The 24,759-nt window shown below is 34.2% G+C and overlaps 2 protein-coding genes across 3 annotated transcripts; one reads left to right on the top strand and one right to left on the bottom strand.

Moving 5' to 3' along the window:
- On the bottom strand, window positions 1-8,467 carry LOC105327522 (universal stress protein Sll1388). 2 transcript variants are annotated; one of them, XM_011428071.4, is made up of 4 exons: window positions 8,084-8,453; window positions 2,441-2,521; window positions 824-930; window positions 1-445 (listed from the first exon to the last, which is right to left on the bottom strand). In XM_011428071.4, the coding sequence occupies exons 1-4, from the start codon at window positions 8,178-8,180 to the stop codon at window positions 203-205; spliced, it is 528 nt and encodes a 175-aa protein (XP_011426373.1). In that variant the 5' UTR covers window positions 8,181-8,453; the 3' UTR covers window positions 1-202. The 2 variants fall into 2 exon arrangements, with proteins under 2 accessions (XP_011426373.1, XP_065934828.1); XM_066078756.1 differs by lacking the exon at window positions 2,441-2,521 and having other exon boundaries at window positions 8,084-8,467.
- A 7,196-nt stretch (window positions 8,468-15,663) lies between these two features.
- Window positions 15,664-20,317, top strand: LOC105327521 (noelin-2). Its single transcript, XM_011428070.4, has 2 exons — window positions 15,664-16,835; window positions 17,781-20,317. Exons 1-2 carry the CDS (start codon window positions 16,166-16,168, stop codon window positions 18,569-18,571), a joined length of 1,461 nt encoding a protein of 486 aa, XP_011426372.1. The 5' UTR covers window positions 15,664-16,165; the 3' UTR covers window positions 18,572-20,317.
- The last annotated feature ends 4,442 nt before the right edge of the window (window positions 20,318-24,759 follow it).

Here is a 24,759-nt window from a genome sequence, read left to right as displayed (position 1 = left end):
AAACATACACTGAGTATCTATTTTGAAATCACACAACGGTTTACAATGTATTTAATTAATGTTTTTAAGTACATGCACCCTTTTCTACAAATGTATTAAGTATAACAAACAATAAATAAGAGCGCTTTCTTTCTCTTCACAGTTTGAAGAAAAAAAAACTGTCGTCTAAAAATAATGAGTTTCTGCTTCCGGTGAAGTGACGTCATCGATGATGGTGGTGGTGGTGCACGCGGTCGTGTTGAGCGTCGAATTCTTTATGACGACACACGAGCACGGGTACATTGGCGTGATGGACAAGGTAGTCACTGACGCTCCCCAAGAACGTCCGCCGGACCTTACTCATTCCTCTGGTCCCAACTATAATCAAATCGGCGTGTTCTGCTCTAGACGTCTCAATAATGGATTCTCCTACTTTTCCAGTCATTTGTTTCATCTTTCCTCCGAGCTGAGATAAAAACCAGAAATTGTATTGATTTGTAGCAAAAAAATCTTTAACGAGCTACAAGGCTTAACTTCCTTTATTTCCTGTGCTTGAACTAGGGTTTAAAGTGCAGATCATTTGTTATCGCTTGTAACAGAACAAGACATTTTTGTTCTAGTTACTTAGTGATAGAGCCCTCGAAAGTCTTAACGAATATTTACAATAGCCAATCATCTTGATTAGTTCTTTACAAAGAATAAAACAGATTTGAGTGTGCATGTACGTTGAACAATTGCATTCTCGTTGCCTAATCAGCTAAATGCATTTAGAAGATCTGAAATATAATAGTTGTTTGACAGTTCTTCAAATTTCGCGTTAACAATGCCTGTTAATTGTTCTTACGCCAAATTGTTTCATTTTCTCGGAGTACTTGTGGACCAGTTGTCGCGTTCGAATTTCCTCCTCCTTCACCAGTTCGTGCACAACCCCCGGGTCCGTAAGCATGGCAGCTGCAAAAACAAAAACAACAGCTTATTTCTAGACACAGGATTAAACTTTCAGAACCACAACACATGCCTCTCTGAGTAAAAATAAATAACATGTCTTTTCTCTTTTCTATGAAAAAAAAAATTAATGAAGTTTTATACGTGATTTTGATTTGCGATAAACAGACTGGTTCAAGTTTGGCACAGTGAAAGCGAAATTCCGAAGCATTTCTATAACATTTTCATCGCCTGTGAAGATTTTTTTTTACTATCATTCAGGTATTCCTTGTGTAATTTCAGTATGCAATTAGGCGTAGGTCTAGGCAATTTATTATCCTCGAGAATCCATTGACTCACTTAAAGTAATAAATTGTTTGTTCTCTCTCTCTCTCTCTCTCTCTCTCTCTCTCTCTCGCTCTCTCCCTCTCTCTTTCTCTCTCTCTCTCTCTCTCTCTCTCTCTGAGACAGTGACAAAAATTTATTCAGCTTTGTTATTAAGCAACAATCGTTGCATGGTAATTTTGTAAATATAACAGCTAATCGAAACACCAATGTTTATCATTCGGCAAATTTGAATAAAAAAAATTACAACCTCGGTTAAGCTGTTGGAGAATATAGTCTTTTTTGAACACGCAAGGATACCATTAGTGCATCTTGATTCTGTGTATCGTCGGTAATCAAACATAAACAATATAAGCTACTGTGTCGGGGTTTAAGCCCCCATTCTCTATTAACCCTATTAGACGATGGGAGTTCTTGTTTTTTGCTCATTATGATCTCCGACAACTTTAATGTGTCTACCATATATACATGTACAACTACTTAAGCAATTTTTACAGGCATCTTGTGTGCTGGGGCATTTTGTTCCAACGAACTACTTTTTTACATCCAAGGAACATCGATCCCAGGAAATGAAAAAAAAATCCTTAATATAATTAGAGCAAGATTGAGGTCGTCATGTTTTTTGTACATTTATTTATACATGTATATGCACCACTAAAATTTCGTGGAAAAAAAATATATATTGCATATGGCTCGAGTAAATTTTAAAGTGGTATGGTCAATATGGGTCATTACAGGCACCTGACGTTATATATATTCCTCATAACAAATTAAAAAAATAGACCCGTAGTATCCCTTTCATTATTAGCGAAGGGGAGCTACATGTATGTCATACTGTAAATTAGCTACCTTAAAAAATCCTGAAATAAAAGGAACGGAACACAGACTTATCTCGCCAAATATCCTTTTCCTTAAGGTGAAGGGAAGGGGTGTTGAGAGAGCAACTTTCACTATCACTTCTTAATACTAAGTTCCGATGAGAACAGAGAAAGGAAGTGGCACTTAGCTGTGTTGATTATAATACACGTTTTGACATGTAAGTTTGGATGAGACAATCCATGGCCTACCTTATACCACGTACCTGTTACTTCAGTACATGTATATCAATAAACTAATCGAACTCGTGCATGCAGTGATAATTGATATACTAATCGAACACGTGCATGCAGTGATAATTGATATATCAACATACGTGCCTGGATCACCCCGTGGAACTCGGGAACGTGCACCAACACAATATTGTCCCCGGTCTTTCGCACGTGGGTCAAGTAAACTGAAAGGAAAATTAATAAAACGAAAGTGAAATGGCTTTCAATTTGATCGTACATCTTTTTATGAATTATGTAAATCTGCTTTTACATCGCAGCCAATTTACGTAAAGAACATTTCTCTAGATTGATATTCAAGTTCCCGTACTGTAAGGTAAGGTTAAAAAATTAAGTCGAGAACATTACCTGTGACTATAAATATTTACCAGCGCAAAAATTTATTCAAACAAAGTATCAGAAAAAATCTAATAAGATACATAGTATTAATGAATCATATACCAATTTATATTTAGTAATAGGTCTCTGCTTTAAGGACGTTGTTTACTCAGGGTTTTGATTCTCAAATTCGGATTGTTATACAAGTTCAATGTCATTGAGGAAATTCGGACTGGAATATTCATAAAGATTGTGAATGAAAGTGTATTGCTTTGTATCTATTTAAAATCACTGCCATTCATAAACTGTAAATCATTTTTTAAAGAGTTTAGCAATATGTATTATTTTTACAATTAAGAAAATCTCAATCATAGTGTAAAACTTTTAGGGATTTTCCTTAATTTTTCAAAAAATATTCAATGGCCATTAACTCAAAAAGTAGGTCATTAACCAACTTTTTGAAAGTGAAAAATATAAAACTGTACAATGAAAGGTCTATAACACACAACAGATTGTTCTTCGTTATCATCAGTGGAATTTTTTTTTTTCATTCTGGGTAAAAGTAATCTTAAAAAAATTACATGGTGTTAACATAAATCACTTGACATGAAATGAACCCTTTCGACATCTATCTAATGGTAGTTTGCGAAGAATATAGTAGTCATCAAAATACAATTCATGTTGACGTTAGTACACTAAGTAACCAATTTTAAAGACTAATCGATAGTATTTGCTGCTGTTCTGATGCTCCCATCTTTGTTAGAGGCTAAGGGTCACAACATGCCGTCATGGATTACACTAACACTGACTTTCTCTAATTATTGGATCCCTACAAGACGAGGTCTTGAGAAATGCCAAGTGTTGTTTGATATCGGTAAAACGTTTTGAGCACGACTTTTTTATTTCAACGAGATAATCCCATCGCTCATGGTAACAACTCCATCAAATCTTTTAATCTTGGGTTCTTAAACTAACTTGTTTACACAGGTTTTCTCGTAAAAAAAAAATGGGTTCATGAAAACAATGAGAGACCGACCGAGAAAACCGTTCCCTTTTCACTTCTTAACTCATCAATTTTCCAAAATAATTGCATCTTAGGGACGGATTCCGATCGTGAGTAGGCAGATACGCGTTGTTCAAAAACAAAGAATTCACCAAAACAACATTCTCCTATTTCACTAATTAAGCAAATGACATCCACGTGTTTCAATCAAATCTTATATTAGAAGGCGTATGGTCATTTTTTTGGAATCGTGGATAAAATTAGAATATTTTCAATGTCTCGGTGGTGTCATATTTTCAGCACAGCTGTCCTTTATTTGTTTACTTATCCTTGAAACACACTATTAATATTTACGCTTTCGTAGCGAGATCCAATTGTCTTTCAGTTTATTTTTACAGAAGAGAGAATACAGACAATTTAACAGAAACGTTTCATTCACAAATTCTCTTAATGATTGGTAGGGGGTTAATTACTTTCACTTCAATGAAATTTGATTGAAGCATTGTCAGTGCCAGCTATTTCTTATGCCAACAGAAAGCATTGTGGTTTGTAACCATGAAGACCTTCTGACTGACCATAATTATTAATTTGCCAATCCTGTTTTCAACAATAAAGTTCAAACGAATTTTTATTAAACGTTTCAACCGACATAATTTTTATTTCAGATCTGGTAAACACTGCAAATTTTGCTTTAATCCATAATTGCATTGATACATGTATATTGCTCTTGTTATACAAAACAAAATAAGGGGGAAAAACTACATAAATACATATTTTAAAGGCTACCTGGGACAAACGCTAATTTTCTGTTGGCTTAAAAAGGTTGAATCTTTTTTCAACGTTCCGGGATTTTGAAACCAAAGTGGGTCTGTATCTTATAAATTGTGTATTGTGGCCGACGGTCATTATTTGTACAGATCTGTGCAAAGATCCACAAGTCTAACTTATTAATCGGAGTTCTTGTGAAGACTAATACAGTATCTGGCCCCGGGGCCATAAAACCTAGACGAGCTCATTTTTGATCTCAGTCTCCACTTATCCACTATAAGTGAGACTGAGATCAAAAGTGACCTCGTCTTAGTATTATGTCCCCGGGGCCAGATACTGTATTAGTCTTCACAAGAATTCTCAAGAGGACTGGGTCGTCATTTTTAGAATGTATTGATCTCCTTTGCAATAAGAGCTTTACATGAAGAAATAGGAAAATACTAAAATCTAAAAGCTGAGAATTATGGATTTTTTCTTGTTTAAGGTAGTCCATCCATAACTATCACATTTCATACCTAATAGATTGCAAGTTTGATCACTGAAATCTTAGTGTGATTTTATGGGGTTTATTAAATAATAAAGTTTCACCTTTGAAATCTTTAAAAAAAAATAATTTTAATAAATTTATCATATGTTGAAGTTAACATTGAAGTCTACGGGAAAAATGCATTTTTTAATATATTTCTTTAATACAAGTAATTTTCTCACATTTCTCTTGGTAAAAAGTTGCAAAAGCTTTCTCCGTATTCGAATATGCGAAAATGATTCATAGTTTACCATACATATTTTCAGAAAATGATTTTATCAATTTTCCTAAATGGCAGACACGTTAACTCTTTAAAAAAGTTTTAAGTGCACAAAGTTCATTTAATTGACTACATACATACACCCAAGTTTGGTCTATGTCAGCCTCATAATAGCTTTAAAATATGTATTTGATGTAGTATAGATCAATCAAAATTGTTAAATTCACCTTAATTATGGATGGACTACCTTAAAAAAATAGTTTATAGCTTAATAAATCATATCTAAAAATTTAACGTATATTTCCGATGGTCAAATTTGTTTATCATCCAGCCTCCTTAAGGTCTAAGGTTTTTTTCTCGATATATTTATTAATTAATGAACTACAGTTCAAACTAGTTGACTTTATACATGTAGATGTCTGTACTTTGTTTTCTAATTGTTTTCATGCGAGTGTCCAGTTTTAAAACACTTTAGAGCAACATGTACATGTACCACTATGATATGGAGCATAAGGTTGTGGGTTCGAACACAATTCGGTGATCTCTGGTAAAGTGGACTGCTAAGTGCTGATTTGATTGTTTGTAACTGCATTATTCGGAAATATTTGAATTCATCATTCTATAATACGGTTCTTCTTCTTCAATTTAAATTGTGATTTGTCAGAACCAGTTTAAACTTAACCCAAACAACTTTTAACCAGTTTTCTTCAGTGAATGATAAGGAAATTTTTAAAGCTAATCACCACAACTAAATACCTATCGTTGTGAAACAATAAAATATTGCCCTCCCCCTACATTTATACCTATGATAAGGTTAAGGGGGCAATAAAATGAGCAGCTAAATAAACAGCCTTTTATCAGTTTAAAATCACGTCACTACGTAACAAAAGTTGATTTCCCATGGTGCCTTTTGTCATCAAACCCTACATTTGAAGTCCAGCTTGGTGCGATTTATCTATATCCTGCAAAGAGACATCGTTTTGGCTTTTAAAGTAATCAGAATGCAGGAAAGGCAAGTGTATCTAATTACTTGCATTTAACGTGTTTGTTTTACAGAAGCTACGCAACATGATGGTGTCGAGATAATTGAAAATTGCTGGAAACGAGAGGATACCCAGAGCGATAATGATTAACCCCTTTATCATCTCTGCTATGCTAATAGAGATTATCGTACTTGATTATGAAAACATGAACCGTTAATTATGATTATTTGGTCAATCATGACACGGATTCATTTTAAGGTTCGTTTTTTTTTTCATTGATTGTATGTAAGAGTAACTGTGCAGAAACTACATGACTGTATGTTATAGTTAAATTAAGAAGAACTGTACCTAAACATAGTCAAAAGTAGAACATTTATACATTCAGACAGCTATTTATAGCTACAAAGTAATTGTTTAAAATTGAGGTCAGTAACTGTGTTACTGCACGCAGCTTAATGTATTTTTATAACAGTTGTAATTGTACGCAGTAACTAATGCACGTGCAGTAGCTATTACATGTAATAAACTGCAAGCATTTTAATGTACAAGTACTGTAACTTTGCGCACTTTAGCATAATACATGTAACAAAGTAAACGCATGTAATTTTATGTAGCTGAATAACTATGCTCGAAAATATTAATGTTTTAACCATCCGCAGTTGACAGCAGTAATGATGAAATTGAGCGCAGCTGCATATAAATGTCCAGTTTTAACTAATTTCAGTAGCAATGTAACTTTCACATCTATATGTTGAAATGTTTTAACTAAACATAAATAATCTTAGTGACCGTCTAACTGTGTGCAGCTAAAAATGACTTATCCCATCATTTTTCTCAAATTAAAAGTATGCTACCCAATGTAACTACATGTAATAGCATATTCGGTACATGTTTTGGTAATTTTGTTACACATGATTATCTTTATTCTTATTAATTGATAAAATAAACTAATTGATTAAAAAGGTCATCGTTCTGTTTGCGTGTATCTATTTAATTACTGAAAATTTCGATAATGCTTCAAAAGATAGATTATTTCCAAATATTGCCACTCCATGAAAACATTTTCCGCACGTGCACACTCGAGCATTAGCTTTCAAGTAAGGATTCATGGCAACGTCGTATTTTCAACAGTAAAATCCAGTTAATAGGCTATCCATTAATAAAACGACCTCAAAGTCGATTCATGTCGCTAATTAGAAAAGCTGACCCAGTATTTGTCGAGACATGCTTCAAAAGGTCAATTAATCTTCTTTATTTGTTTGGCTATTGGACATAATGTATTAGATGTTAAAAATTTTTAAACTACATACGGATAATTCTATGACGAGAATTTTGACCCATTGCATATTATGCGATTTCAAATACAATATTGTAACAAATCGTAGAACGTTTATCTACTATGGGTAAAATGTTTTCATTTTTGATCTGGTACCGTATAATTTGGTTATTAAGTACTGTGAAGAAACAGGCGAGTTTATGAGTCATGAATTAAGCCCTCTCCGCTGTAACAAATTTGTGAATATAAAGCGACCGGCATTTTTTATTTCTTATTCATTAGTAGTAAAACCTACATGCTGTAATGAGAGAAGGAACTTCTCTCAAAAGCAACAAAACGATTAAAAATGCTTGGACAGAAATAAACAAATATCACCCCCCTGTTTACACATAAAACGAGCATCTGTTTTATATTTGTTAAAAATACATGTAATTTCGAAACAAAATTTGCTATTATATTTCTTAGACGATGTTCTTCTAACATAAAACAAATGCTTTCTAACGAGATCACAAAACATTTCTATTTTTAACCACAAATCAATCTTCTTTGCTTTTTTAAAGTTCTACTTATCGTTAATTAAGCCGACTCCAAAAAAATGACTTCCTCATTTGAAGATCAGAATTAATTGTACTCACAGTTGAAGGCATATTCCGAGAAACAGCTGTCGTCCACTCCGATAATTACGGTCCGAGTTGAAGGTGCAATCACAGAGGCTGGCGAAGTGTTGGCCATATTTCCTCAAGTATTCCGATTTCCAGCGATGCCTTCCTTTTTATCACAATCTCTCACTTCCCATGAAGTTCTCTCCCGATGCGCGTGCGATGATATCTTGAATCTTCTCTCGCTGAACTCTCCCGGTTGGGCAAATCAACTGGTTACCTCAAGCCACAAGCAACACTCTTCGCTATTCATTCATAATTGTTTATGCCGATGATTTCTCTTCGGGGGCATCAGTTTCCGAATATCATCACAAGGTGACATTTTCCCTTCGGAGTTCATCGGAAATCGAATCTTCGGATATAATGGTATTTACACGTCGCGTATAGAAGCTGTGACTCGCACGGAGGTCGTCCATTATCTATTTCCAATATATGACTTAATCAACCTCTTGTGATTTTGATTTCGTTTCTATTGCAATTGTATTAACGCCCTACATCAAGCACTTAAAGGTTCTGAGATTGTGCTATTTATATTGATAGAGAGAGAAATCTAATTTTGTTGGATTTACGGCTAGATTTCAAGAATGATTTCTCATTTTAAATCCTTACTACCTCTCCCCTGTGTTTTAAATCAATTGTTTCATCTTGAAATCGTATTTGAAAGAAAATGTATATTCCTAAATATTATCTTTGTATGAGTGTCTTTCAGAATCCCTGGACAGAAATATATTTGAAAATGAAATTTATGAAACATGAAAAACAATAAATCCCCAGGTAGCGATGGATATACTGTCGAGTTTTATTTTTTAATTCTTTGGGATTGACAGAAAGAAATTTATCCTAAAGACAATCAATTGTATTTTTTCAACAACAAAAAAGAACTTCCTATTTCTAAACGGTTGGGAATTATGTCATTTTTGACAAAGGGAGATAAACCTAGACAATTTTTTATAAAAACTAGCGACCCATTTATAATTATACTTTTGAATGTTATACTTACGTTATACTTATTGAATGTTATACTTAATATAAACTTATTCCAGGTTGTCTTAGTCAAGATTTAATAATTTAATAAGATTTAATAATCTAGTTTAGATTATCTTGTTTCTGACACTCAGTTAGGCTTTAATAAAGAAAAATACATGTGCATTGAAGAAAATACCAAATTTACAATGATATGATTTAACGCATTTTACTGAAATACCAGGACAATTAGTGTTAACCTTCTTTAATCCATCTCAACTTTCGAAAACAATTTCTACCTACCAGGTTTTGTCACAAACCACAAACATGTATACAATAAAGTCACGAGAACTGTTGACGATATCAAACTTAAAAACATTGAAAACTAAGCACCAGTCCTATATTTTGAAAATCAAGGGGCAAGTCTGCTCTCCAGATTAAGGTGGTATGGGACACCTCCATATTGTGACGTACTATTTATCGAAGTAAACAAGAAAATCAAGTGCAATATAATAGATATTTTCTTTGTGAAAATTGTTAACAAACAGGGTGACGCAGTGGGTTAGAGCGTTCACCAAGAACCTGTAAGTCATGAGTTCGAATCCAGTTGGGGATCTTACCAAAAACGTATTTTTGATCAAATATTATTAAATTTCAAAACTCTAAACCGGTAAAAGCATTTTGATAATAATGTACTTTTATCCACATTAATATCGACAGATGTCCCATACAACCTTAAACTTATTTTAGTACTTATAATTCTTTAAGTATTAAATGTCAAACTCTGTATTTATTATGCATCTGGTCATTCAATATTTCTTTTCATTTTTTATTACTCATGCTTATGAATACGGGTATTATCATGCTGTGTACACTGTATAATTAGACCCATGGAATTACTATTTAACGCAAGTACATGTATATTGTTTGTACCTCATGTACCACTGAATATAAACGCATGTTTCATTCATTCATACTGTATTTCCCTCATATTAGGATTAATTATACATACATGCAACAAATATAATTATAAGTCAAAACATAAATATTTACATACATACACAAAAGGGGGGGGGGGGGTCCTACACTGGAGGGGGGCACAGGGTATGCCACTAACATTAAGTTAGGTAGGTTAAGCTTTAAGGGTCCGATTACAGCGTGTAGCAGTATCTTGGATGTATTAAAAAAATGTATTGAATTAATGCCAAATTAATTTTTCAAATTAATTATTTTCAATTATTTTTTTTTCGTATACTGTATTTAATTTTTATTTAAACCATGTAATAAAACCCTGATTGGTTCGAACTCAGAATAAGCTAATATATTGATCAACTGTGCCACGAATGCTGTTAGAAAACAGGTGTGAAAGAAAAAATATTATCATAATACTATACTAATTTTCATTGTTTTGATTTTTTTGTTTGTTTGGTTTTTTGGGGTTTTTTTTATGTTGACATTTCGGTTTATTAAATGGAATTGTGCCATAGAGCCACAACGACCTTGACCGAGAATAAACAAGAGGCTGGTGGTCATTTGTTGAATATACTGGTATGGATAGCTAACAAGCTTTACATTCCAATGAGACATTATATGCCAAACGCTTTTAATCTCATATTTACATTCGAGGCATTTTATTGTAAAAACAGAACATAGGCGTCGGAAGCAAATTGAAAGTGGGGGGGGGGGGGGGCTAGACTAATCCACAGAAATATTGAGAAAAAAGTAACTCCCAAAATCATGGAAATCCTAATCCGTGGGGGGGGGGGGGTAGTATACCTATGCTTCCAAAAAAAAAATTGCTTCTGAATCTAACTTCTCAATCTTTCAAGGTAAATTTAGGAACAATAATCTTTCCTGCGAGAAAAAGTGGGGGGGCTGAACCCTCTATCATGCTATGTTTCTAATGGTTAGGTATAACTTGGCAAAAAAAGTGGGGGGGCTAAGCCCCCCCCCCCCCCCCCCCCCCGGTTCCGACGCCTATGCAGAATTAGCAGCATAAAGTCCTGGTTCAACTAGTTTTAACCCACAAAAAAAAGTATTTTGGATTCAAATGAAGACAGTTTAACATAAATCGAGTTGTCTCTCTTACATTTCTAATAATTGCTTCTTTGTACAGACAGAGCTTGGATTGATCTCGATCGTACGAACAGGTTGCATGTGTGCCGTTAGGTTGTATATCCATGCTTTGAAGCAAATGCTTTGTGTTCGTTTTATCCATCTCAGGTGGAAGAATAGAATATAAGATGAAAGGGACAGGAAGTAAACGATTTCATTAGAAACCACCTGTCTCGGCCGAGGACGGTGGGTAATATTCGGCGGTGCACGAAAGTTCCAAACGCAGAACTCCATCAACAGGTATATATCGAAGGAGAAATCAAACTGTGTATACAAATGATTTAATTTGAAATGGAAGAAACTTACTTCATGTATAAGATTGAAGAGAGGGAGAGAGAGAGAGAAAGAGAGAAAGTTCCTGGAGTTTGCAATGATCACTTCCTTCATAACCCGCATAAATAATCAAAGAAAGCATTATATTGTTTATTCTTACATCTTTCTTTTAACAAATTAATTGATTGTAAAAAGTAAGTAATACTAACTAATTATTGTTAATATACATCAGTATACATCAGTACGCTAGATGGGTATTTGAGTCTGCCATCATCATGATTATTCCATGCACTCTGTGATTTTTCTTAGATTGCTGAAAGTTTCCACCGATCGAAAAATTGGTTGGAACTGGATTGTGTAGATTTCAGTCCTTTCAGTTTCTATGTATATAGCTTAATTTCTGTAAGAAGTAGAGAGAATCATACTTAATATTAATGTTTGTACATGTATGTATCGTTCATCTAACCAGTAGCATTGTGAATTATATATAGTGAACTCAACACTATTGAGGTAAAGCTATGGTTTACCCTTGACAATAGTACTCAAGTAATCCATTTTCTAGGTGCCTTTCATAAATGATGTTTCTGAGAAAATTGTATTTAGCCTTCGGTTAGCAATTAACACACACGTGCCTTCATTCAGCAATTTAACAAAACATTTTCCACTCGTCAATACAGCATTCAAACAAATTTATTTCAGCAGTAAATATTCATGGTATAATTTCAACTACATAAGAAAAAACCCCACAAAATAAACTCAAAATACTAACACAACAGTTACTAGTATAACTGAAACAAGGGCAAGAAATGGTAAAGCAAGTTCGCAGATATTGTTGAAAAACAGATTACAATTAATTAATCTGACTCCTACCATCTCATTGATGATCGGTGTCGATTACGTAACACGTCTACCGTCAATGAGTCGATGTACTAATGATAAAATCGCGTTTCAATCGGTACGCGTTGATTAAATCCATTAATTATGCAAAAGTATTAGATTAATGCAATTAATGGCTACTATATTTCACACGGACCTTGTTAGGTTAAGGTCAATTTCTTTGGAAATTCAATCTGATATGGCATTGCAGTTACTCCATCTGCACAATATGAAGAAAGGTTAGACACATGAAGTATGAGAGATGCGGGCATTAACAGGCACATAGCAAACATTTGTTCTTAAATCTGCATATAGAAAATTGAATGACCATCATTGAGCCCCCCCCCCCCCTTTTTTTGGTGAGATGTAAGAAATCGAAGTGAAAATAAGGAAATTAACAGTGAAATTGAAGTTAAAATACCCCCCCCCCCTTTACAGATTAGCTTTTTTATGATTTGAAAATTTCTCTTTATTTGTTTTGCTTGTCAAAATATTTTGGATGAGTCTGCCCCCTCCCCCTCCCCCCAATTGCAAAAAACGATTCTACGTGCCTGATAAAATATTGAAACTGTGAATATAGAAAAAAAAATAGAAACATTCATTGATGACATTTTTCTCTACATATGTAGTTTGATTTGCATATATTTACAAGATATAAGCATTGGTTTAAATTTTCTTTAAGATATTGGTGTAATAAATCAAACTCCAAACAGAAAAAGAAGTCATGCTAGAGATCCAGTTACTGGAACCATCAAGTTTTGAATGAAATCATGATGATAATGTGAATATGAACTCATACGCTGGCGTTCATATTACATGAATGTTCTACAAAGCACCACATGAATTAAAGATTTTTTTTATTCTGTATCTCGCAAAATCTCGCCGGGCCAAGATCTGATCTGATGAGTAAGCATCTTTTAAATAACGCGTTTGTCGAAGCTACATGCAAAGTGCATGTTTTTGAGAAGAAGACGCATGCTGTATGAATACTCAATTCTATTTTCAAAATTTCAATTCATTTGATGTAATTATAATACAACTACATGTGCAATATGGCTTCGTATTTACACTTTCCCATTATATTCAATCAAGGTAGTGAAATCATTAAACCTCTTTGAAAAATCATTCTATCCTCTATATTTGTCAAACCCCCTACTGTGTCGATATTTGAAATATGATTAATTAAGCTATAAAATATTATTAAGTGAAAAAAAAATCCACAATTTTTAACCCTTTTTTTTGAATATTTTCCTTTATTTTTTATATAGAGTTCTTCTTCTAAAGGAGATCAAAACAGCCTAAAAATGGCCACGACAATCGAGGCCTCTTAAACATACATCCACATCGATTGATGGTCGGAGTTGTTTTAACTATTATAACAAAACAACAATTAACTCCTAAAATAAGATACGAGAATTCATTAAAAACAAAACGTTAAAAAAAATCAAGGAACTGAGCTTTGTCGGTTTGTTGTCTTCGTTGGTTCATATAAAAAAGGTGCATTGCAATTGATTCTTTAAACAAGACTCCTTTAAAGAGTCATATAAATAAGTGCTCAATGCATGATAGAAGAAAACTGTCTAAAAGCACTAAATCATTCGTTGATCGAGCGGTGTTTGTTTCTTGCAATATTCTAAGAAAAGTGAATTATCTACAGCCCATCTCCCACGAAACGGGGATTGTGTAGCGGAGAGAGAAGATTGGGTTAGCCTATCAGATCAACAATTTGACTCACAATGAATGCTGACGAGAATATTTGGACAAAAAAAATGTGTATTCCTGAATAGACCCTGCAATGGGCAAAATGGACAAATATATATTGTATGCGCCAGTAATTAGTAGCACTACAACGATGGAGATCAATTAATGCATCATAATTTGTACACTGTCTTAATATAGTTGTGCTTTAATTTAACTTCTACGCTCAAAATGTGGGGCATAATCACTGGAAGACGTACAGATTACCACACACAATTCACCAATCAGCAAAGTACTCCAGCACTGAAAAGTGCTAGTCTTGCTTTGTAACTATCGCAGTATATTTCATTGATCATCAAAATTGTAATTTAAATATTTGTTGTTTTTTTTTGTGAATACATTATTAAAAATGGTTTGTCTTATGAAAAGACTTTTTTTCATTTCAAAACCTATTTAAAATCTTAACTTGTAAAGCTTTAATAATAACTATGAGACTATTGAAATACTCATTTTGTTGCTGATGTAGCGTCAAATGCGCAGACGACATGTACTATATATGTTGAATGTGCACGTGTCCTTATTGCTACTACACGTATTATCTCAAATGTCTAAAATTTCACATACATTTTACATGATATACATGCAAATGTTTCAGAGGTATTTTGTTTCATAGTTATTCAAACTGCATTCTATCTCTATGACACTTCCGGCGTTGTCAAATTAATTAAGAATGAAGCAGGTAGCTAGAGGACCAATCTGGTACTGTGATGAGAACTTTCGACGCTAGATGTCGTTCAATTAATTCTTCCGGTTTGTGGGCGATGCCATAAAACGTTGTGAACAATATATTTACAGCTGAAAAACTGTTGGTGGTAATTCAGACAATGTTTATGAATACCAAATGTTGCTTTTAAGTGGTCATAGCACTATCTTAGAGTAATGTGTAAATGCACCAATATCTTGTCAAAAAATAACATCATAAAAATGTATTACGATGTCTCCAGTTCCAACACTTTGCAAGATAAAATCAAATTTGTGGTTTTACTATTTATTTTATATATAGTGCTTCAAGTATCAAAGGGAAAAGGGGACTATAATAATTCGGAGATCAATCAGTCTTTTTTTTTAAAGTTCTGTTCACGCCTATATGCAAGGAAGAGAGATTACCCATTAAACCGAGTTTTTAATGTGCTTAGAAGTACCATGCTAGCATAAAACTGTTATGCATTGAAAAGCAATATTTTTGTATGAATAAAATGTTAAACGGTTTGAAATGTAAAACGTTGATTGAAAACGCTTTATACGCTTTTATCATGCATTGAACATCTATTCTGAATAAAATTTAATGATTTTTATCCCAGCACTTGTTTACTTTTAAATCGCGATTGTTCCTTTATAAACAGTGGTTGATTTCAAAATTTGCATTGTTACAAACCCATTCGGATGTTTACAATTGGTTGAGCCGTTTATATTTTTTCCTATCCCATTAATCATTTTTTGTGCTATGTTTGAATTCAAACAAATTCATCAAAAAGTGTTCTGAATAATAAAACGGTAGGGTTTTTTTCTATCTTTAGAACGACGACTGCAGACATAATGAATTATTGATATCATACATATACTTTGGATCAAATGGAAATAAGCACCTTTGTGTGGTGTGATTTGGAACCGTTTCTATAACCTGATATCGGGCATCCCAGTCTATATGAACCGACGAACCGGATTCTGGGCGGGCGATAATCTTATCATAATTCATTATTTGTTAATTATTTTCTCAATGACTGCTCTCTGTGGATTTGATCTCGAGTTGCTCCTTGGAAAGTCCGCAAACAGCTCTGTGGATATTGGCCATTATTCATACACGGGAGGTGACATATGAAATCCCAGGGACCCGTATTTTCTCACGTCGCGAAATTAAACAATCAAATTAGGACATGGATTTCAAATTGGCTTGAATGTGTACAACAGATGACTGAGATGGGGGACAGTAATTGAATATTTACTCGACTGAAAGGAAATAGCCCCTACAGAGCTCTCAGCTTGTTGTGTTTTCAATTGATGTTATTTGTTTAACGAACGGAGAACGGCTCTTAATTTCATCATCTGAGATGTAACGGTCCGCAAGAACAGACGATGGAGTTCTATATTTGGGTGTTTTTAGCTTTTATACCGTGTGTGTACAGCTCTATACCGGTGAAGAACGACAACTGTACCTACTTGTTTGACATGGAGAGGAACTCCATTAAAGTCACTTGTTCCAAAAATGTGACCGTCACAATCCGCGGCAAAGGGAACACTAAGTTACTGACCGGCAATGACCTAGCAATGCGGTACTGGTTCGAGGCCAACCAAAACGCTCACAATAACAAGACCATACGTTCTGGAAACTTTAACACGAAGGCTCTGAATAAACTGAAAGGCGCCAATCGGATTCTGCGAAAAACCAAAAAGATTCTGGGCAAACGGTTAGTTGCTCTAAACGTGACCTCGGGGGACCTTGAAGAGGGGGATGTAAAACTGAAGAACGATGTCGAAATTTTGCAAAGGTATCCCCCTGGGTCCATATTCGCTCATCAGTCCATTGTCGCGGCCATTTTGAATCAGTACAAGTATCTACAGATGGCGATGCTAACGCAGAACAACGAAATGAAACAGGTCGTCAAGTCCATGACGTCATTAGTTTCGGCCACCCAGAAGTCCATCCGTAGTGTTATGACGATGGGCGAGGAACTGCAAGAGCAGTTGGTTCTTCTCAATACGGCACTTGTTCGTTGTAATATGACAATCGTCAACAAGCAAAAAGGTGAGTAGTTTTCATGTTCAAGGACAAAACAGATCTTTTATTAAATGATTCCATTAAAAACGTTGGAAATTAAAAAAAACTGTCTTTCCACTTGCAGTTGTAATTTGAATGGGGTAGTGTGTACCATAATGGAATGAGTAGCAATGAACTGATGATTATTTTTGACGGTATATAATAAATAATGAAACAAGTCTGTCTCAAGGGAGAAAAAATGGACTGATACATGTAGTACGATCGTGCGCGATAGGAAGGTACGATAGATCTTGTATACGGAAGATGGCAGAGTCGCTATATACTGTTTACTTTTTGGATGAGTGGTGGTTCTGTGGACCCTTTGTAGCTATAGCCTTCGTGTACTCATTCATCCCGCGATATTGACAACTCGTCAAGGAAAATGATTGAAGTTACTTAATATAAACAATCTGATAAATGAAGGAACGCAACGGTTAGCCGTCCCCTCTATTGGTATAGGCTGTGAGCCTTTGGAGATGGTTTTGATTTTTTCCTTTATTGCAAACAATGTATCCTATCAACACTCTAAGATGTTGAAGTGTTATGTGTAAAAGAACGAGGATTGGGAATTACACAGGAGATATACATGTAGAGCGATATCTATATCAAATATTTAAAGCAAATTCAAAAATAATGTTTATAAATGTATAGAACAAAAGAAAGAACCAAACGTAATTTCTTTTCTTCTAACAATTAAATTAATATTATATCGTCATATGGACATGTTAAATGCATTGTAGTGGAATAGCATACACGATGCACTGGTATTTTGCAACGTAATCTTTGTATATTCCATGTTTTTCAAAAAATCCTTCTTTTTTTTCATTAAACCACTAACACCCCCTCCCCCATCCCCAGAAATTGTCATCATCGAATGCATGCATGTATATACATCGTTTACTAATGTAACGTATCTGTTGTTTATTTATATAGACTACTGTCCACGGAGACTGACGGCTATCTACCCATCCACAGACCGAGTGGTCAAGGTGGGAATCACTGTAGGCGCCATCATGAAAGATCCGGTTCCAGCTGGTTTGTACTGGGTGACGTATGACTTCAGTGACATCAACCAACTGGTCGGCTATAGGACGCTTGAGGACTTTGAACTAGACCTCTCCCCTGAAAGACGAAAGCTTCCCTTTTTCTGTGAAGGCACTGGTCATACGGTTTACAAGAATCAATTCTTTTGTCAAAAAATGATGACGAACAAAATAGTGCGTTACAATCTCATGGAATCTCGTTGGTTGGGAGAATTAGAACTTCCGGGAGCCGGTGCGCATGGTGCTTTTCCTTACCAATCGGACCGGTTCAGCGACATTGACTTTGCAACGGATGAATACGGACTCTGGGTAGTATACGCTTCCTCGGCGTCTAACGGGAACATTATGATCAGTAAGATTGACGAAGACAATTTCACAATATCAGAAACCTGGACAACTTTGATACCCAAACGAACTGTTGGAAACACTTTCATGATTTGTGGTGTTCTGTATGCAACGGAATCTTACACAAAGTCGCCAACGTTTATAAAGTATGTGTATAATACCCAAACTGGAGGCAACAAAGAACTTCAGAGCACAGAGATTCCGTTCTCCAATACGATCAGGAATGAGTTTGTCTCCAACTATATGCTTGACTATAACCCGCTGGACCGGAAGTTATACACTTGGAATCACGGGAGAATTGAAATATATTCAACTATGTCCGCAACAACGGATTAGCAATAAATTACATATTTTTAGAAGCATTGGGGAGGGTTTCGGGGCAGATTTTACAAGTCATTTAATCTTTTTTTTAGGGTTTTGTATTTTATCATTCTTACTACATGTAGTTATATCTATGATATGGTGTATTTATGTGTGGGTAAAGTGGACATGAAAGAGACTATTGATTAGCGCATCGTCAATAATATATACACCGGCCCCCTCAACAGTACCCTTATCGTACTGTGTGTTATCGGGAGTGATTTATGAGGGTACTATCTCTAATTGCATTCCCTACGATTAATTTTTTTTTGCTACACACAACACAACACAATGGTAGTTTTCTGCAATGACTCCATGAGGATTTAGGTTCATTGTGTAAAGTTTCCGTAACATCTGTTCGATATAGAATAGCATCCTTTGTTCTTTTTGTAACTTGTAAAAGTGTATGTAAGGAATAATTTAAGTGCATTTCCTATTATTATTTTTGTTAGATACTTGGTAATACAATAGTAGTGGAAGGCAATGAATTTATGCAATGACTCCATAAAAAGGATTTTGGTTTCATTAACATCTGTTCAATAAAGAATTTTATTCCATTTTATGTGGCTTGTAAAACTATGTTAGAAACAACAAGGGTACTTCCTCAAAAGTTATTTTTGCTAAGTACAACACAATACTAGTGGAAGACGATAAATTTGTGGTTTACGTCTTTTAGACTTTGGTTCGTTAAGTAAAGTTTCAGTAAAAAATAGCATCCCTTGTTTTGTAATATATAAATGTGTACAGTATAATTATGTATGTTAGGAATAACTTGGGTGGATTCCCTATCTATAGATTTACTATTTGCAACTAAATTGCGTGGAAGGCAATGGATTTGTGACTCTTAAATGACTTCGTTCTGTAAAGTTTCAGTAACATCTGTTCTATCTAAAATTGCACCTTTTGGTTTTGTAACCAATTTTATAAAAGGTGTAGGATAAAAATAGTTCCGGGAGAGGGAAACAAGTACAGATCAGGCACATAGCATCAGGGGGCCAGACCCCCCCCCCCCCCCCCCTTTTGTTTTTGCGCAGCAAGTTTTTAAGATTTTTCTATACAAAAAATTGAACAAACATGGAGTGAACGGTAAACTTGCCCCCCTCATGGATTTTGATTTTCAGGGTTTTGTAAAGTAATATTTTTCCCTGTTTTTTTTTTGGGGGGGGGGGGTGAGTCTGCCACCCACCTCTCATTTCAGAAACAATACTACGTGCCTGTATATGTGTACAATGCGTCTTGGTCTTGTCCCTTAACACTGCAAGCAGCCATTCTGTTTCAAAATACAAGAGAAAGTGTTACTACCATGTCTCTTTGGTTCTTTAAATGCTTGTCGACATGTTTATTCTTGACTTCCATTAGAACCCTCTTTAAGGACCATTACAGAAAATTTACTCTGACATCTGACAAGCCACATTTCCTCTGCATACGCATGTAATCATTTCCTCTATACTCGTGCAGCTGCAAGTTCAATCAATTAAAAAAATAAGATTGAAAAGAGAAAGAAAAATAAAACGGACGGTTTCTGTTAATCAGATTATTTTATTGAATAAACTTAAGGAAATTGGAAATGTTGTGTGGAAGTCAAGTTTTGTATATTCTTAATATTGGAGATGACAAATAAAAGCATGTGTCAGAGAATTGACCTCTCTCTCTCTCTCTCTCTCTCTCTCTCTCTCTCTCTCTCTCTCTCTCTCTCTCTCTCTCTCTCTCTCTCTCTCTCTCTCTCTCTCTCCAAACTACACGTACTAGGCCAAATTGATTAGAACTGAATCTGCGGATCAAATATTTTGTGATATCAAGTTAATAACTTAGTTAAAGGAGCGTTTGTAATATTATCCACGGTGTGAATTTATGGCTCAGTTCTAACTAATACATGTAACATTGGGGTGAACTTGTACTTTACCAAGGAAAAATGCGCCTTTGTAATCTACCAACGATAAATGCATATATGCAGTTTCCAGATTATATCCTAATGCAGAAATGACTGATTATTTATCTATTAAGGCACACAACTGGTTATTAATTCACACAATTGGATATTAATTTGATTGAGACTGCAACAGTCTATGGTATTATCAAATTAATGTTCTCCAACCTCTCTGGTATTAGTCTTCCTGGCGGGATATATCGATATAAAAAATCACTAAATTTCTTTTGTTTATGGATGAAATTAGAATTGCAGAGAAAATACGATCTAAGTCTTATGATTAGAACAATGCAGACGAAATAAACTAAAATCAACCCTTTAATTAAATTTGTTAGAAATTTGCACCTTTCTAGAGAGAGTTTTAATCAGTTTACACGTGTGAACTTTTCTGATCGCGTTGACAAATTGGAATCATTTCTATTCGCGGTAGATGGCCAAAGTCCATATTTACCTATGAATTTACACCCTCCTCGAATCATGAAATCTATTTCATAATTCATGCAAGTAAATCTACGAAATTACGTCATTAGGAAACTATGGAACAAAAACCCACGAAATCTGATACCCTACGAAAATTTATGATTCCATGTAATATTTGTTTTATGGTGTGTTCTCACATATCAATATTTATGATTCCATGTAATATTTGTTTTATGGTGTCTTCTCACATATCAATATTTTTTTATCAACTTGGTCTACCTGGATGAATTATTATAAATCCAGAACGGCAAAATTAGTGAATTTAATATATATTTTTAAATGCATTTTACAATTTATTCATTGGGCCAATTTTCAGGTCATTTTTGTTAAAAGCTTAATAAGTAGATTAGGTTTGTTCAAACCTCAACCTAAAGGGCTTAGGAGGGATGGGGGGGGGGGGGGGGGGGGTGAGTAAAGGTTTAGTCTGAAAGTAAGAAATAGAAATATTTGATATTAATGTTTTCTTACTTTTCCCTGATATAAGATGTTTGTAACGGGATTTAATATTAATTGCAAATAGCTTTTAAATGCTTTTGGCTGATGCATTTTAACAACATTATTCTGATTAAGATTCTACCTTGAAGTATCTTCAAAATGCTTCAGAAACCGATACTCGATATATCGCAAACGATTAAAATCATATCTTGAAATATGTCTATGTACACAATCATGAATTTTTTTATATTATTAATATGCATTTTAATTCTCTTGTCTCTTTCTTTTCCATTTCGTAGGAGTTTCTTTAACCTAAAACAAAAATTAAATGTGTCACACAAACGAACAACAATTAAGACATATAGATCTATGCACGTACTAGTATTACTTAATCACATGTATACATGTATATACTGTTTTTATATCTTCTATATAGCCTGAGAGAGTCCCTATAATATGAACCATAACTTAACATTGCACGGATCTGTAAAATTATCAAGGAGGTCCGATTGATAATTATGAATGCCCGGGGGAGAAGGGGACAATAAAGGAGACCTTTTTTTGTAGTTTTGTTAGTTTTACTATGTGAATTGTGAATACATGTAATTTTGAATTTTCCAGGGGAGGGGATCCGAAAATGGAAGAAAGAATTCTCTTTCCATGGGAATAGCCTATGCAGCAATCCACAGGCTATGTACAAGTTGGCAATGTTGCAAGTTTGTTTCAATCAAAGTCTCTTGGTGGCTTTTATACAGCGGACTAGAAGCATAATTATATATGCCCCCCATGAAGCAATATTGAGAAGAAGCAACTAATGCGACGAGCAAAGGGTTCTCAAGATATAATCTGAGTGGACAATATCTATAATCGGAGTATTTCAATGTCCTTTAACCATATCCACTCAAAATCAATATATTTACTCTCTTCTTATGAGGAACAAGTGTACCGAGTGTGAGGGTAAAAAAGGGGTTCAAAGATTATAAAGGTACAGCATCATTCTATGTCCTAGATAGTATACATGTACATCGCACTTTGACATGTACCAAATTCGATAACATGGTCATTTTTAAAATGATAATAATTCAAAATCATCATATAAGTATCATATTCAAAATTTTAATATATAATATAAACATAAAAAAATTTAAATATCATTTTTTCTCTCACAAAAACGCTTTCCCCCGTTATATGCAATTGAAAGAGAAAAGTAATGCAAACAATTTTTAAAATGGTCCCTACTAAAATCTAGTTTGATTTTTATGTTATTTTTTGATTGATTTTGATATATCTTAAGTAACTCTTACTCATATAAAATTTTCATAAAAATCGCTATTGTGGAATTGAATTTGGTCCGCCGTACTTAAAAGGTTTTAACAGTCAAAATCTACATCCAGATAGTTTGACCCTTGACCTTTTGGTCATGTGACGTTAAAATCAGTAGGTGTCATCTACTTTTTTAAAGTACTTTGGTATATATGGTACCGAGATTAATGTTTGCAAAGCAAAGGATTCTTACAATACTGATAAAGCAGACAACATTTATTTCACCAGTCAGTGCCCTTAGTAGTTTGACCCTTGACCTTTCACCTCATGATCTCAAAAGGTGTCATTTACTCCTTAAGAAAAAAAAAAACACCTACTTTTTCCCCAAGTTGGATGTGTATAAATATTCAAATTGTATTAATCTTAACCGTTTTATTAAGATGACATTATATAATCATCAAAAAAAATAGTAATGTTACCTTCAGCTTTCTGTGAATAGCCAGGAGTCTCTTAGCAAGAGTCCTGATGACATGATTTATTCTTGATGATGATTTCTTTTCCTTGGTTTTCTTTTCTTTCTATTCATAAAAAATAAACGCTATTAAACTACATGTGAGGATCCAGAATTTTTTTTCCGGGTGGGGGGCGGGGGGGGGGGGTCCGAATGAGATTCAGGTTTAACGGGGGGGGGGGGGGGTCCGTGGCATAGTTTTTAATATATCTATTGAAAAAAAATCGATTAATTTTTTTCATGAAAATGATCAACTATCTCGCTGGACAAATGCTTCCTCGGGCAATGTCCTAAAACGTTAAACCCAGATGAGAAAAAAAAATAGATCAAAAACATATTGTTTCACTGAATATACGTACATATAATTCATGTACATGTATTGTATTTACATGTATGTGGTTCACTTCGGTTTTTATAATATAACATAAAATATATTCCAGTGTCCTCTTTGCCATAAACTAACTAAAATGCACTTACTACGAGCGGCTCTTTAAATCTTTCATCGAAATACATAGCTGTATAGAAGTCTATTGGAATCCAATCTGGACAGTAGACGTGCAACTGAAATTGAAAAATACAAACGTGGCACAAATATTCTGTTTAAAATCCGTTCGCGTTTGATGATAAATAACAAGAAGAATGGTCAATAGTTAGCAAACTTACATAACTATTGGACAGGTAAGTCAGAAACTCATATGATGATGGCATTTTGAGAGGTCCCCAATACTGAAAATTAGTATGAATATGGATTCATGTACTGTAACAGTTTTGCTATGCATGCATGCATCAAATAATATTTCAGAGAATTTTAAAATTTGTATATACATGTACCTTTGTTTTTATTACCGATAATCCTCAGGTGCTACGCGGGTGATTGGTTGATATTTTTCTCCTTTTCAAAATGGATGCCTTTTCTTTATATTACACACCTGTCGCATGTGTAACAGTTATAGATGCACTGTACATCATCTATTTATACTCAATGAACACAAATGCTGAAGCATAAAGAGGTATATGCAATTGTAACAGCAACGCGAAGTCCTATATTACATGCACTCGATACAATGGTGTTATATATGTAGGTAAAATAATGTATTATTATTTATTCTTGATCATGAGTCAATTTACATCAATTTGTGTAAACTGCATGTTGATTGAGACGGCGAGACACGAACTGCAACCGTGACTGTACGTAAAAGAAAATAATATTTTAATATAATTAATGATCCATATTAAGGTTTATGGGAGGCAGAAATCCGCAAGAGGTTGGGGAAATAAAATTTTATATTTTTTAATTCGACTACAAAATAGAGAAAAGATACATGTAAAGATTATACATGTCTTCAAGTTTATTAGTATTCCGATAATGTACTAGTACTGTGTGTAAATATGCCTGTATGATTTTTACTTAATTTAAACATCTACATTATAGATGTCTAAATTATCACTAAGGCGTGCATCTAAAATAAGAATTAAAAAATCAAGAAAACAACAAAACTGTATTTCACTTCAAAATCTGCCTTTCAGATGTCTGAATCTATCATGAAA

The sequence above is a fragment of the Magallana gigas genome, chromosome 3, assembly GCF_963853765.1.
Source record: "Magallana gigas chromosome 3, xbMagGiga1.1, whole genome shotgun sequence".
Lineage (NCBI taxonomy): Eukaryota > Metazoa > Mollusca > Bivalvia > Ostreida > Ostreidae > Magallana > Magallana gigas.
This window is presented reverse-complemented; position numbering and strand designations above follow the sequence as displayed.